Source organism: Leucoraja erinacea, chromosome 17 (genome assembly GCF_028641065.1).
Source record: "Leucoraja erinacea ecotype New England chromosome 17, Leri_hhj_1, whole genome shotgun sequence".
NCBI classification, from domain to species: Eukaryota; Metazoa; Chordata; class Chondrichthyes; order Rajiformes; family Rajidae; genus Leucoraja; species Leucoraja erinaceus.
Genome location: NC_073393.1, coordinates 27,999,580 through 28,015,513, shown reverse-complemented (window position 1 = coordinate 28,015,513; position 15,934 = coordinate 27,999,580). Strand labels below are relative to the sequence as shown.

Below are 15,934 nucleotides of genomic sequence, written 5' to 3'. Positions count from 1 at the left end.
TGGTCTACTGCGGCTCCAAACATTCTTATGTTCTATATGCGATCTCTCTCTCACGCAGAGGAACCTGACAGGATGCGATGGATGCCTCTTTACTTCACTTGGAAAGGCTGCCCAAGGAAATAAGCACAACTATAATTCTGCAACCTTGCAAATTCCCACTGATTTGAAAGTACCGGCTCAAGCATTTGCGCTGAAACATCTCAGCGTCTCACGAGACATGCACATACCATTCAAGGTGCCGGGGAGGTGTAATGATAGGTGTAAGCACTAGAGGGTGCAGTTATGCAATGTTATGACAGACCACAACTCAGAAGAAAATGGCAAATGCACGCTTCCTTGTAATAATTAACTCAGCAAAGCCTGCAATTGGACAATCACCCTAAATTACTGATGTCTACTTATAATTGTCCACAGCTGTTTCCCTTCTCCAAGGGTTGGATTCAGTAATGTGGGTGACAAAAAGTAACATCTGGATTTTCCGTTTCAGGCCTGCAGCCAAGTGCTTTAGGGACTCCTGGTTTCGGCAGTACAGCATGAATGACACACACTAATACTGCATGTACCAGATATTTCTCATACAAGGGCATTAATTTTTTACTCTTCCCTCTTGCCCATATAGCAGGAGCACGCCCACTCTGTCCACGCTTGTTAATTGTCCCCCTTCCTTGCCATCTCTATTTCTGCTCAGAAAAGGTAGGGTCCTTCAGAAGAAGCCGTTTGCAGACACACAGAAGGCTTGGCGTGCAACTGCACCATGTGCACCGCTACTCAGCTGTGTTGAGCAACGACTGAAGTTTGACTCTCTGTGGTCCGTCTGAAACTTGTTGATCTCCCAGCACAGCGAGATGTCCATCAGGGAAGGTTGCCGACTGGCCCAGTCCAAACTGCACAGTATGTGCTGAGTGAGGAGCTGAAGCTCAGTGCAGCCAACACCAACGCTCTGTGAGGAGGGAGGATCACAGTCCAGGGTCCTTCCGCTGCTGGACATTGAGGAGCAGAGTCCAATGGGGACACCCCTCTAACAAGCAGAGAGATACCACCCAGACAGGGCCACGAGATGTTTTCTTTAAAGATAGATGCAAACACTACTGAGCAGGACACTATTGGATGAATAGCTACTGAGAATTTACGAAGAGTTTTTCCAGATTTAGTTTGTATATTTTGTTTATATTATTCGGAATAAAGTTTATTTTTGAACTTAAAAAGTTCAATAACTGAAGTTCAATCCTATTCTGCTCTCTGCTACTGGTTATCAGTATACAGAGCAGTGCTTTGGGACAGAAAGAAAACAGGGAACTCCACCGAGTTTTCCATTTACAGTAGTTCTCCAGCAACACGAGTTGGAAGGATGTCAGATGTAAATGGGAACCACATTCAATGGCCATGGACTGCACACTGGCTAAAGTACAAACATAAACAGGGGCGGCAAGGAGTTGCTGCCTTACAGTGCCAGAGAAACAGGTTTGATCCTGACTACGGGTGCTGTCTGTACGGAGTTTGTACGTTCACCCCGTGACCGCGTGGGTTTTTCCCGGTTGCTCTAGTTTCCTCCCACACGCCAACGATCTACAAGTTTGTAGTTTAATTGGCTTCAGTAAAGATTATAAATTGTTCCTAGTGCGTAGGATAGTGCAATCGTACAGGGATCACTTGTCAGCGCAAACTAAACTTGCAGGCACCAGTGAAAGGTCTATATCATTCGAACGCCACTTGTTTAAATGAAATGGATGCCTTTTAAAAGCAATCAGGCATGCCCAGTTGATGTTGGCATTTGTTTTGCGGGTATTACAAAGGGAGAGATGAGGCCTTAATTTACGCTTCCATTCCATCAAGATATGGCCAGGAATTTAAATTTAAACACTCTTACAGAGATACCTTCCACAGACACATCAATGCATGCCTTTAATAAGAATGATTTTTTTTTAGGGTGAGTGGAATTTGACCTACCCATCCCTATCGCCAACACTGGAGTGCAGGCACTTTATCTGGCACTGAACGTTATTCCGTTCATCATGTATCTGTACAGTGGACAGCTTGATTGTAATCATGTATAGTCTTTCTGCTGACTGGAATAGCATGCTCCTGCACACGTGACAATAAACTGAACTCAACTCAACACCCTGACTTACGCAATAATCGACCTACGTAAACAATTCCTTAACTTAGTCCCTAGTGCAATCAACGCAATTTGTAATTTCCACCATCACTCAAGTTTACATTGGAATCAAGCCGGCAATGGCAAATGGTGCTTACCCAGAACGCCAAGCACTGCAGAAAGTGCCCTGGATACAGCTGAGACAGTTAATACTCTCAGTGAGTTATTTCAGGCAGGGGAAGGGGATGGTGATCCCGACTTACGTAAAACCTGACTTACGCAAGGGTTCCTAACGCAACCCTTACATAAGTTAGGGAGTGTCTGTACTGGAGTTCATTCTGGTCATCATACCTTAGGCAGGACCATGAGCTTGCAGGGTAGATGCGGAGAATAGTGTAGGAAGGAACTGAAGATGCTGGTTTACACCGAAGATAGTGACAAAATGCAGGAGTAACTCAGCGGGACAGGCAGCATCTCTGGATATAGATGGGTCTGAAGAAGGGTCTCGACTTGAAATATCACCCATTCCTTCTATCCAGAGATGCTGCCTGTCCCGCTGAGTAACTTCAGTATTTTGTGTCTACCTTACGTGCAGAGAAGATGTCTCCTCGAGTGATTAGAGCCTAGAACTACTTTAGCAACAGTTCAAAATAAGAGGTTAACGCCGAGATGATAGGAAATATTTTCTCCAAGGCCCACGAGTCCTCAAGAGGCACTAGAAGCTGAATGTTTCTATGCCAGAAGTAGATAGATTCTTAATAAACGAGCGGATGAGAGTCAAGGTGGATACAGGGCAACATGAAACTGAGGTTATAATCTGAACAGACATGATCTTCTTGTCAGTGGGAGCAGCCAACTCCTACTCCGGTTCATAATTCAAATATGAATTCATATATAGGATGCCCTGACCTTCGAGAGAATGCAGCACAAGTTTTTTTTTTTAAAAAGCTTACACATACCTTACACTTCCCAGAATATAAGTGTCATAATTTAATCGAGAGAATTTGAAACATTAGGATGACCCAACATGCTCTTCTGATGGGAAAGCATCAAGGGCACGAGCACACGGTCTAAATGTTAACAATAGGCCTTTGGAAAGGAATCTAGGAAATATAAAACAAGCGGAAATTTGCAACTCCGCAAAAATCTCTTGATTTCAAGATCAACATAAAAGGATGCTGTTGGGCAAGGATATAAGCGGTACAACGTGCTGGAGTAACTCAGTGGATCAGGCAGCATCTCTGGAGAACATAGACAGATGATGTTACGAGCTGATCAGCCTGACCCAAAACGTCACCTAACCACATTCTCTATAGATGCCGTCTGACCTGTGACATTATCCAGCACTTTGTGCCTTATTTTTTTGTAAGCCATCATCTGCAATTCCTTTTTTCTACGTGTAAACAGAGATTTGTATTGTGTGCAATTTTGGTCTCCTAATTTGAGGAAGGACATTATTGCTATTAAGGGAGTGCAGGAGTAGGCTGGAATTTAGATGGATGAGAGGGGATGGAAGTATAAAAAATTCTTAGAGGATTGGACAGGGTAAATTTTCCCAATGTTGGGGAGTCCAGAACCAGGGCTCATAGTTTAAGAATAAGGGGTAGGCCATTTAGGACTGAGATGAGGAACAAACTTTTCACCCAGAGAGTTGTGAATCTGTGGAATTATCTGCCACTGAAGGCAGTGGAGGCTAATTCACCGGATGTTTTCAAGAGAAAGTTAGATTTAGCTCTCAGGGCTAACTGAATCAAGGGAGATGGGGAAAAAGCCAGGACGGGGTACTGATTTTGGATGATCAGCCATGATCAGTACCCCGTCCTGGCTTTTTCCCCATCTCCAGCCATGATCATATTGAATCACGGTGCTGGCTCGAGGGACTGAATGGCCTACTCCTGCACCTATTTTCTATGTTTCTATTTGGAGCTAGGCGGGTAAATAGCATTGAAGTTCAGATCAGCAAATATCTAATTAAGAGATCAGCAAGGTTTGGGAGAAGGAAGAATCACACCTGTTACCACATAGTTCAAAGTCATATGTAATTCTGGAACTGTTTGAATTCTGGCCTTTTCTTTTATTTTGTTTAGTTCCATAACTGGAGAAACTTCAATTGCCTTGGTGTTAAACACTGCACTTTCAGGGAAGATACCAAGAAAATTGTCTCCCTATCGTGAACTGCGAGTGAAATGTAGTAAAAATCCTCACACACACACACACACACACACACACACAATGCTGTTTGCTCAATACACTCTGGAGATTACATGTAAAATGTGGTTCTCCCAGCAGGAACAGCAATGTCGACTGTCACAGCCATCAAGCGGTGTTATGTACTTATGAAGTTGGTGGTAGCTGCAGAAATAGGGAAAACATTTCCAAGCTTAACTCTCTAGTGAAAGGTGAATAAATATTTATGCCATATGCTGCTCTACTGTGTAAGTTGAAACATGGTTTGCAAAAAACTCACTGTGGGAAAGATGCAATTGCAGCGAGCGGCAGCATTTAGCCAGAAAGGTTAAGCAGCACTCTGCACTGCTGGAGGGGGCAACAGTTGGAGGCTCCTTCATGGGTCCACACCTAATAAGAAAGGAAAGTGCATTCTTCCACTTACGAGAGCCACAACCTCTGCAGCAAGAGTGTTAAATAAACAAGATGCTTGCCAGGTACTTTGGAGCACTGAAGCAAATCCTCTCAAGTCAGTATGCTGAAGTGTGAAAATCTCGCTCACACGTAGTCTTAGAAAGATTTTATATGTGATAGGAGCAGAATTAGACCATTCGGCCATTTTAGTCTACTCCACCATTCAATCGTGGCTGATCTATCTCTCCCTCCAGGTTTTCTCCAGGAGCTCCGGTTTCCTCCCACACTCCAAAGACGTACCGGTTTGTGGGTTAATTAGCTTAGTAAAATTGAAAATTGTCCCTACTGCGTGTTGGACAGTGTTAGTGTGCGGGGATCGCTGGTCGGCATGAACCCGTTGGGCTGAAGGGCCTGTTTCCATGCTGTATCTCTAAACTAAACTAAACATGACACCATTTACTGAGCATCAATTATGCCAAAATCACTGTAAAAAACATAATAGTCAACCTCACCACACCTCACTCTGAGGCAATGACTTCCAATGCAACACTTATTTCACCAGCGAGTTGGCCTGGATCACCCATATCAAAGTAGTGGCCAAGAAAGCACACTAATACCTCTACTTCCTTAAAAGGCTTCGGAAGTTCAGCATGTCCCCAACAACTCTCACCAACTTCTGCATATGGGCCATAGAAAGCATTCTATCGCATTGCATCGCAGCATGCTCAATTTCTCCGCAGTTCAGGTGGATTCAGGTGTCAAGATCACCCACTCCCTGCTTCACTATGCAGCAGCCCCAGTGATAACACTGTGTGACTTGGTCTCAGTCAGAATGAGACAGCAAGCTTCTGTACCCCTCCAAGTGACAAGGCGGGATCCACACGCTGACAGCAACAAGAACAATTCTGTGAATGGCATCAGTGATAAAGTAATTTGCAGCAAAGTGAAACGGTTCTTGCAAGACATCAGTGGTTTTAATGCAGTAATTTCCATGCAAAGATTCCATACTTAACTCCAAACATCAATATGCCTTGCAAATATATATTTCCTCATTACAAAGTGTTATGTATCGCCCGGAACAATAACAACAATGGAGTATGTAATTGTTCGCAATGTCTATTTTCAATTTACATGACATTAGTTTCATTGACTGGAGAGAAATATACTGATAATCAAGACTAGCAGATCATCGATAAACCCTTTGCTAGCACCTACTACTTGAACACCATATCTGAATAAACCAGGAAGAGCAAGTCCCTGGTGGTAAAGAAGCAAGATCTTGGATAACGTCACAACACTCCAACCAAGGTGATCATCTCTTCATTATTTCCACTGAGAATGCTTCATGCACACCTCCACTGTGGTCCCTCTGTTTTTTTTGTGAAGGGAATGCGAACAATTTTGCCAGTTCCTTGCCTCTGCTCAAGGTTTGATTTGGGCACAGTCTAGTTACTAACAGAACCCTTGGGAGATAGTGTCCATTCAATTAAGCTTCATTTGAGCAGAATTGAAATGGTGTTTTTAAAAAATGCCCACTCACCAACGTTATGGAGGAATCACCCATCCTAACTTTAATTGATCCAAATATAGATATTTTCCAATGGACTGAAATACAGCAGAGTGGCGTGTACACATATGCCCAACCCACTACTTAATCCATTTACCACAAGTCATGCATGTGATTTAGTTACAAAATGATATGAGAAATGAGATGCAGTTTGGCACTCATTTAAAGGGTCAAAGACAACAAGGCGACCTGTTTGAAAACATCCTGGTAATTTGTTACAGCACATTGGATCATGTTATGGGACTGTCAAATGTCAAGCACACAGTCATAGGGCAGACCAGGAAAGGACAACAGATCACCCTCAGTCACAATGATGGGCCTTTACAATACAGTACTTGCATGGTCACCAATACTAATAGTAGTATTCAGATTTCAGGAAGGCAGATGGAATGGGGTATTTAAATAAAGGGAGCTGGGACTATAACAGTTGGGAGGTCTAGCTACAACTATATGGGAAATTGGTGAGATCACATTGCGGGCAATTTTGTTTTCCTTGTTAATTGCATCAGAGGCAATTCAGAGAAAGCTCTCAGGGTCTATTCTTGTGAGAAAGTGATTGAGCTGGAGGCATTGGACAGGATCGTCGTTTAGTCATGGGAAGAAAGAGGGATGATCTTATTGAAACATGCAAGGTGTTAAGGCACCTTGAAGGAGCAGTTGTCAAGAGGAAGGTTTCCCTTAGGAGAACATTGAGAACAAGGGAGCATTGTTTCTGAATATTGGGTCTCCGGTTTAAGATAGAGAGGGGTTTGTTCTCTTGTAGTGTAGTGATCATTTGGAATTCCCACACCAGAGGAGGTGTGAAAGTGAAGTAATTGAATACATTTGGTGGTCTTCTGAGATGTTTAGAAGATCTTAACAGGAGAGGCAAGGGGGTTGACTCGTTCACTTCCACAGTAAGTAAGTGGAATAAGATCAACCATTATCTTATTGCAAGCTAGATAACGACCAGATGACCTTCACATCAATGCATATTATAAAATTCCCAGCTTTCATGGTGAGATCTCAACCTGGTCTCCACATCGCATCTGACCTTCTGTCCTTGTTCCTAATGTTCTCGTTGGCATCGATCAATATGAAACATTTCCCAGCTATCATGGAGAGATCTCAACCTGGTCTCCACGTTTGTACCTCTGGACTTCTGGTTCACGGCTGCAGGGGCCATCGCACATCAACAAGACACACATCTTACCTTAGAGTTCTGGGATGGAGATAGAGAATCCACTCGGCTCCCTTGTTTGGCGGAGTTCCCGGCCGAGACCATAGCCCAGCAATCCTCACACGTGCCGATCGTCAACTGTTTGCCATCGTCCACCAGCAGAGCGTCGGGCACCCGCGGGGCATAGATGAACACGGGCAGCCGGGTCACCGTCACTGCCTTCAGACCCAGGTAGCGCCTCCTCTCCTGTCTACAGAAGAAGCAGACGAAGGAGTCCACCTTGTAGTGGCGGGACCACGGGCTGCTCGGATGCTGAGAGTTCTTCCCCTGCCACCACTGCTCCAGGAGATCGTGACAACACAGCAGGCAGGTGGGCACCGGTCCCGACGACTCCGCCCGGGCTGGCCGACGCCGGGCGGCCAGGAAGGGGAAGAAAGGTTCTCGTTCGCCCTGGCGAGTGGGAGGATCGACGCTGAGCTGGAACTCCCGGCCCGCTTCTAGCTCAGTCCCGCACAGCAGGCAGGGAGCGGCGGGCAGGTGAGCCGTCCTTGGCGGCCGGCGGCACACCGCGCTGGCCCGGGCGTTGGTCTGGAGATACCTCCCGAGGAAGGACTGCACCGAGGAGATGGCTTCCTCCCTCTCCGAGCCGGACCACATCTCGTCCAACACCCTGCGGCACCGCTTGCAGCAAGACACCTCTCCCTCCTGGCTCATGGCCTTGGCGTTGGGCGGGCAGGGAAGGAGGTCGATGAATGGGAAGTACATGGGGTCTCTGGCGCCCCGGCTCCTGGAGCAGATGGATGTGGCCTCCTGCCCGCAGTCCTGGCCGCAGAGATAGCAGCCTCCTCGCTCCCCTTGCCCGCCGGGGACATCCCCCTTCAGTGGCACCACGTACAGGCGCTGCAACACGGGCACCTTGGCCAACTCGAAGCCTTGCCACTGTTGCATGAGAGAGACGTGGCAGAAGGAGCAGACCCAGGTGCTGCCGCCGGGGCTGAGGGGTCTGGCGCCGGGCGGCGGGTAGTGGAGCCACAGGAATGGGAAGAAGGGCCGCTCCGTGCTGCCCTCCTGCTTGTGGACGTGTACCAGGTGCTGGCGTCCCTGGGGCAGCCCGACTCCGCAGATGAAGCAAGCCCAGTGTCCCTTGCCCATCGCCCCGCTCCCTCGCCCCTCCAGCTGCCCGGGGCGTCCGTTCTCCCTGGCACCGGCCGCCTGCCTCTCGTCCTCCGAGGACCAGCCGTCGCTGCCTTCGCTGCCCCCGGGGGACAAGCTGAGCCGTGGCCCGGGGCTGGGGTCGGGGCGGCGGGACGGGAGGGCTTCTTGCTCGGGCTCCGAGAGCTCTTGGTCGGACAGGGAGGAGAGGTCGGAGTCGCGGCCGGTGGCGGGGGCAGCGGGGCTGGGGTTCCAGTCGCGGGACGTCCCGCGGCCGTCGCACTGGTGCGGTCGCTTGAGCCAATACATGCGCTTGTCCACCGGCGTGCGGCACCTCTCGAACGACTGCCACTGCTCGGACAAGAAGCAGCGGCACACGGAGCACGACAACACGCAGCCGTCGGCGCTCACCTCCCGGGCTCCGGGAGCCGGCTCCTGCTGCAAGAGGAACGGGAAGTAAGGCAAGCGAGCCGAGCCGGGGCAGCACTTGGACCGCACTTGTAACCTCTGCTCCCGCCCGGGGCTCATGCGGCCCCCGCAGATGAAGCAGTGCAAGCGGCCTGGGCTGAGTTCCCCGCCGCTGATTGCTGCCATCAGCCGCTGCTTCCTGGAGATGGGAACAGCCGCTTCTTTGTCACTCATGTTGGCTGGGAGTAATGGAGTGTCCGCCTCTCCCCGCCACGCTCCCTCCCCTTCCCTGCCCAGTCCCCTCCCCTCCCAGCCCCGGCCCCGTCTCCTCGCCCGCCCGTCCCTCCCTCCCCCGTCCTCCCTCCCACTCCCCCCCCTCTCTTCCCACTCCTCTCTCTTCCCAGCCTCTGTCCCCCTCCCCCTCTTCCCTCCTACTCTCGTGAATAGTCCACTCCCCTCTCTTCCCACCCTCTGTCCCTCCCTCCCCCCCGTGTCCCCTCCCTCCTACTCCCGTGAATAGTCCACTCCCCTCACTTCGCAGCTTCTGTCCGGAATTCCCTCCCTCCCCCGTCTCCTCTCCCTCCTACACGCCTGCCTGCTGTGCTGCCCTTCCCGTCTCTCCTTTCCCCTCCCTTCTCCCCCCCTCGCTCCCCGCCCTTCTAGTCCAGTCCAGCCGCACTCTCGCCGTTCCCCCGGGCGGTCGGGACAAACTTTGTGGGGATCTCGGCGCCCGGCCGGCTGCCTAGCGCCATCTCCCAGGGAACATCTTCACGGTGCTACAACGCATCTCCTGCTTCCCCCACCTCTGAAAACTTCCAGTCCCACACACACATATATACCCAAACCGGTCACACCGAGTGCAGCGACGAGCAACAATCTTCCCACCACTTCCTGCATCTCAAACAAGCGAAAACATTCAGCCCACGTTACTGACTGTATCTTCGTTGAAAAGTCCCGTAAACCAGCTTGCTGAAAGAAATGCGCTTGAACGGGGAATTGGATATGCCCTGTTATCAACATCCTTAATGCCGAAGTTATGAGTATTTCAGTTTTCTCCACTAAATACAACTTCAAAAGCGAATTAAATATTGTCCTCATTAAATGTAATCTCGGGATTATATACCCGCAATTAATTCAATTCCTCTTAAATGGATCCACGAGGAACCACAGATGCTGGAATCTTGACCAACACATGTGTGGGAAAGAACTGCAGATGATTTACACGGAAGGTAGATACAAAATGCTCAGCGGGACAGGCAGCATCTCTGGGGAGAAGGAACGGGTGACGTTTGGGGTCGAGACGCTTCTTCGGACAAAACACAACGTGCGGGAAGAACTCTGCTGGTCAGGCAGCTTCAATGGAGGGAATGGACAGACGACGTTTCAGAGTCTGAAGAAGGGCTGCGAAATGCAATGGTCCCGCCTGCCTATTCCATCCACGGATGCTGCCTGATCAGTTGAGTTCCTCCAGCACTTTGAGCCTTGGATCTTAAAGGAATTATCTGTTCTGCCAGACCCTGCCTGTTAAATCAGGAAAAGCCCCCGGTTTCCCTCCGATTTATGTTAAAACAGCAGTCAGTTGATTATAGAGTCACAAGAGCGTGAAGATGCAGGAATCTGGAGCAACAAGCATCTGTTGGGAGGAGGGAAATGGATGGGATGCGAGGTGGGGAGGGGGTGAGGGATGAGGGGGGTAGGAAAGAAGAGTAGGGGGGAGGAGATGCGGAGGGCGGAGAGGAGAGGAGAAGGAGTGGAGGCAGGAAGGGAAGAGGAGAGGAAGGGAGGGAAGTGAGTGAGGGAGGAGAGAGGAAAGGGAGAGTGGGTATAAGCGGATCTAACAGCATCTCTGGAGATAGAAGGAAGCTTCGACCAGAAACGTCGACAATTCCTCCATCCTCCAGATGCTGCTCGACCCGCCGACGTGCTTCAGCAGACTGCGTGTTGTCCCAGTAAATTACAGCGAGAATGTTTGAAGAATGAAAGACGTCGCTGTCAACGTACAGGCGCATTGTCCGTAAGGTTGGAATCAATGCGTAAGGTATCCGTTCGTGCAACATCGGTCCATTAAAAAAAAGTTTAATCCACTTTTTTAAAGACAGTTCTAACATTCACTGATCATCGACCAGATTTCTATCAGATCGTAAAAAAAAAGTTTCAACTCAACCACTTTTTTAAAGTGCAGATTCTAACATTCAAAAACGCTGGAGACTCAGCGGGTGCAGCAGCATCGAGCCAGAAGGCTTCCTTCTAACAGACAAAGCTGCACCCGCTGAGAAATCCAACTCAACAAGACAATTCGTTCTGCTCGCTCCAATGTATTATTTATTTTTACACTTTATTAACCCTCCGGCACCGAATTCCGATGTTAATTTTTAAAACTCTGATTGAATGAAAGATGCCATGGAAACAGGCACTTCGGCCCACCTACTCCACGCTAGCCATCGATCACTCATCCACACAAGTTCTGTGTTATCCCACTTTCTCATCCACTCTCTACACACACTATGAGTAATTTACAGTTAACCTACAAACCCGCACGTCTTTAGGACGTGGAAGGAAACCGGAGCACCCGAAGAAACCCACAGGGTCACAGGGAGAACATGCAAACTCCACTTGGACAACTCCAGAGGGCAGGGTTGAACCCACTGCGCCACTGTATTCATACACGTGAAAATTACTGTCATTAATCGCAGCACTGAGAAATGTTTGTAAACTTCAGCCAACTTTACAAAAACTAGTTTTCTAGCAATCACCCCCCATCAATCTCCAGCACTCCAGCGAAAACCATTCAAGTCTGTTCAATCTCTCTGCATATCTAATACCACGACCCCCTCCCCCAAACAAGACAGCGTTAGGATTAGTTGTGTGGGTTGGAACTGGAGGTGCTGGTTTATACTGAAGATAGACATAACATGCTGGAGTAACCCTGCGGATCAGGCAGCATCCTTGGGGAAAAGGAATAGGTGACGTTTCGTGTTAGAAACATAGACATAGAAATTAGGTGCAGGAGTAGGCCATTCGGCCCTTCGAGCCTGCACCGCCATTCAATATGATCATGGCTGATCATCCAACTCAGCATCCCGTACCTGCCTTCTCTCCATACCCCCTGATCCCCTTAGCCACAAGGGCCACATCTAACTCCCTCTTAAATATAGCCAATGAACTGGCCTCAACTACCCTCTGTGGCAGAGAGTTCCAGAGATTCACCACTCTCTGCGTGAAAAAAGTTCTTCTCATCTCGGTTTTAAAGGATTTCCCCTTTATCCTTAAGCTGTGACCCCTTGTCCTGGACTTCCCTAACATCGGGAACAATCTTCCTGCATCTAGCCTGTCCAACCCCTTAAGAATTTTGTAAGTTTCTATAAGATCCCCTCTCAATCTTCTAAATTCTAGAGAGTATAAACCAAGTCTATCCAGTCTTTCTTCATAAGAACCCTTCTTCAAACTGAATGATGGATAAGACTAGAAAAAGGCAGAGCCGGCAACAGGTGACCTCAAGAAGGATGGAGTGGATGGGGAAGATGTGTTTTCAAGGGAGGCGCTTGAGAATATTGGCTTTGAAGCCAGTGGACATCATTCTCCCTTGCAAGAATGCCGAATACTATTTTATATACAACTGATGATGAGGCAGAGTGGTGCAACTGGTAGAACTGCAGCTTCACAGTTTAGTTTAGTTTAGTGTAGAGATACAGCGTGGAAACAGGCCCTTCGGCTCACCGAGTCCAACCAGCGATCACCAACCAGCAATCCACACACACTAACATTATACTACGCACACTAGGGATAATTTTACAACTTTTCCCAAGGGCAACTAACCCACAAACCCATACGAACGTGGACTGTGGGTGGAAACCAGAGCACCCAGAGAAAGCCCAAGCAGGTCACAGGGAGAACGTGCAAACTCCGTTCAGACAGCACCCATGGTCAGGGTCGAACCTGGGTCTCTGGTGCTGTAAGGCAGCAACTCTACCGATGCCCTTACCTTGTGGTCAATTCTGGCCTCTTGTGCTGTCCATGTGGAGTTTGTATGTTCTCCCTGTGGCCATGTAGATTCCCCTCAGGAGCACCGGTTTCCTCCCATATGCCATAGAGTCTCACAGCATGGGGACAGGCCCGTTCGACCCAACTTGCCCACACCATCCAACATGCCCCATCTACCAGTTGAACTGCTACCGTACAGCACCAGAGACTATCATCTTCTATTCTGATTTTGAGTGCTGTCTGTGTGGTGTGTGCATGTTCTCCTTGTGACAGCATGGGTATCCTCTGGGTGCTCTGGTTTCCTCCCATATCCTAAAGACATACGTAGGTTAATTGGCCTTAATAACATTTTCCCTATTGTGAAAGTGGGATAACATACAACCAGTGGGCTCGGTGGGTCAAATGGCTATATCTCGAAGACATTGGGTATTTGTTTAAAGCGGAGATTGGCAGGTTCCTGATTAGTAAGGATGTAAAAGGTAAGGGGGAGAAGGCAGGAGAATGGGGTTGGGAGGGAAAGATAGATCAGCCTTGATTGAATGGCAGTGTAGACTCGATGGGCTGAATGGCCTAATTCGGCTCCTATGACTTATGAACTTATGAATGTATCAACAGTAATTTATCTGAATGAGATAACAGGCTCAAAGCTCTGGATTGTCCGTATTGCTTTGTTGCTATATTTAGAACATAGAACATAGACAGTTGTACATCAGAAGAGCTTGCCCTTTGCTCCACAGTGTCTGTACCAAACATGATACCAAACTCTTACCTGTCTGCACATACCCCCTCCTTTCGAGAAGATATTAAATGCCACAATTGATTCTGCCTCCATCACCATTTCCGGCAGCAGGTTTCAGGCACCCACCGAACTCTGTGTTAAAAACTTTGCTCTTTGCTCTTTGCACCTTAAACCTCTGCCCTCTAGTATTTGATATTTTCATCTTGGGAAAGCTTGATTTTTCCATAATCCAAAAAAACCCCCACAATAAATGGAGTTACAGGATTTGTTAATGATTAAAAATAGCAGTAAAAGTTAACCATAGATATTTAACCAAAGATATTTAAGTGCGTTTAAAAGATTTCCATTTTTTAAATGCAACTGCAAGTGTTAAAAGATAAAGACATGCAAAATAAATATTTTTTGAAGTGTTTAATGAAATACTTCCCTCACCGTCCAAATAGCTGGATAAATGTTTTCTTTGCAATCCTCCAGTTTGTTTTAATAATCTGCCCTTTAAAGTCTGTCTAGCAACAATATACAACTGAAATTCTTGAAATGCTTTCAATGTTTACCATGCTGTAAGATGCTTATCTGGCCTTGACGTTTCACACATGGGACTGCCGAGTGGATCTTTGCTGCCGAGTCAATGGATTATCTTTGCTCTGGAGAATTTAAACGTTCATGATTCCAGCTGGTACATGTATCTTCATCACCATAAGATAAAAAGAGGACTCCTTTCCTACATAATTGTTAAGGGCCTGTCCTACTTGGGCGACCTAATCCGCGAGTTCTCGCGAGTTTGCCCTCGACTCATACTCGCAGCATGGTCGACACGAGGTCGTAGGAGGTCTTCGTAACTCTCCTTCATGCTCGAGAGTGGTCTCTGCGTACTCGAGGCCTCAGCTAGGTCACTGCGTTTTTTTCAATATGTTAAAAAATGCCCGCGAATAAAAAAAAGGTCGCCATGGAAAAAACAATACTTTTTAGGTTGTAGTAGGTCGTAGATAGTCAGCATGTTAGTCATAGGTAATCGAGGGTAGTCAAAGGTAGTCGTAGATAGTCTTCATCATAGTCGAAGGGAGGTCAAAGGGAGGTTGAACGAGATCGAAGGAAATCGTCTTCGCTCTCCATTATTCGGTGTCCAATTTCCCCGAAGTTAGTCGTGGCTAGTCGAAGCTGGTGTTCAACATAGTCGAAGGTCGAAGGAGGTCTTCAACGTCATTTTTTCAAACTCTTCTAAACTCGTCAATTAGGCCGCCCAAGTGGGACAGCCTCTTCAGCGTGCCTTATTGTCCCAATTCTTGTAAGGGAAGAATTCAACTGACCGCTGTGAGGGAGGGGGGAGGGGGGAAGAACAAAGGGGGACCTGGCATGGGGGGAGGGGGGGGATTTGTAATTTTGTAAGTGCTCTTTATGGGCGACTATTTGCAAACCTTGGTTATGCAAGCAAAGGATTTCACTGTGCCTTGTCACATGTGACAATAAAGTATTCAATTCCATTCAATTAATGCTCGAGCTTTGAGGGCATTTCCCACTTGGCGATCTTTGATTGACGTATCAGGTCACCGAAAATTTTGCGGCGTGATGACGTATGACGCGTGGTGTTTTTTCAAGTGTCGCAACATTTTTTTTGTCGCCGCTGGATTTTGAAATGGTGAAAATCTTTTGGCGACACTGATATGTTACTGGCAGTCGCAGAAAGAATCGGCAAGTGGGACAGGCCCTTAAATCCCTCTGTCCCTGGCTCGAACAATTTACTTATTGCATCTATTGCTGGGTCTCACTTACAACATGTTATTGTGCTTTTCCTGCCGTTCCCTCTGGTTTTATGGAGAAATAGAATGGAGGTGAGCAGGAATTTCTTTAGCCAGAAGGTGGTGGATGTATAGAATTAATTGCCATAGACAATGTGGCACAGTGGAGGTGCTGCCTTATAGCGCTAGAGACCCGAGTTCGAACCTGACTATGGGTGCTGTCTTTATGAAGTTGGTACGTTCTCCCTGTGACCACGTGCGATTTCTCCCCGGTTTCTTCCCACACTCCAAAGACAAACAGGCTTGTAGGTCAATTGGCTTCAGTAAAAATTGCAAATTATCCCAAATGTGTAGTATAGTGTTAGTGCATGGGGGGGATCAGTGGTCACCGCGGAGTCGTTGGAAGAAAGGGCCTATTTCCGCGCTGTATCTCTAAACTCAACTAAACTAAAAGTCAGTGGTGTGACGGAACGCTCCCCGTTTGCTTGTTTGAAATCCAACAATCCCCAAGAAGCTC

General features: G+C 47.7%; 1 protein-coding gene across 3 annotated transcripts in view; it reads right to left on the bottom strand.

The window, feature by feature from the left end:
• gse1b (Gse1 coiled-coil protein b) overlaps window positions 1-9,270 on the bottom strand; it is a 506,044-nt gene extending 496,774 nt beyond the window's left edge. For 2 of the 3 annotated variants that reach the window (XM_055648857.1, XM_055648859.1), the window contains exon 1: window positions 7,435-9,268. In XM_055648857.1, coding sequence (XP_055504832.1) covers window positions 7,435-9,195 — 1,761 coding nt within the window. In that variant the 5' untranslated portion in view covers window positions 9,196-9,268. Of the gene's footprint in view, window positions 1-7,434 lie in introns of all 3 variants that reach the window. The other variant, XM_055648860.1, reaches the window with a different exon arrangement.
• Between the last annotated feature and the right edge of the window lie 6,664 nt (window positions 9,271-15,934).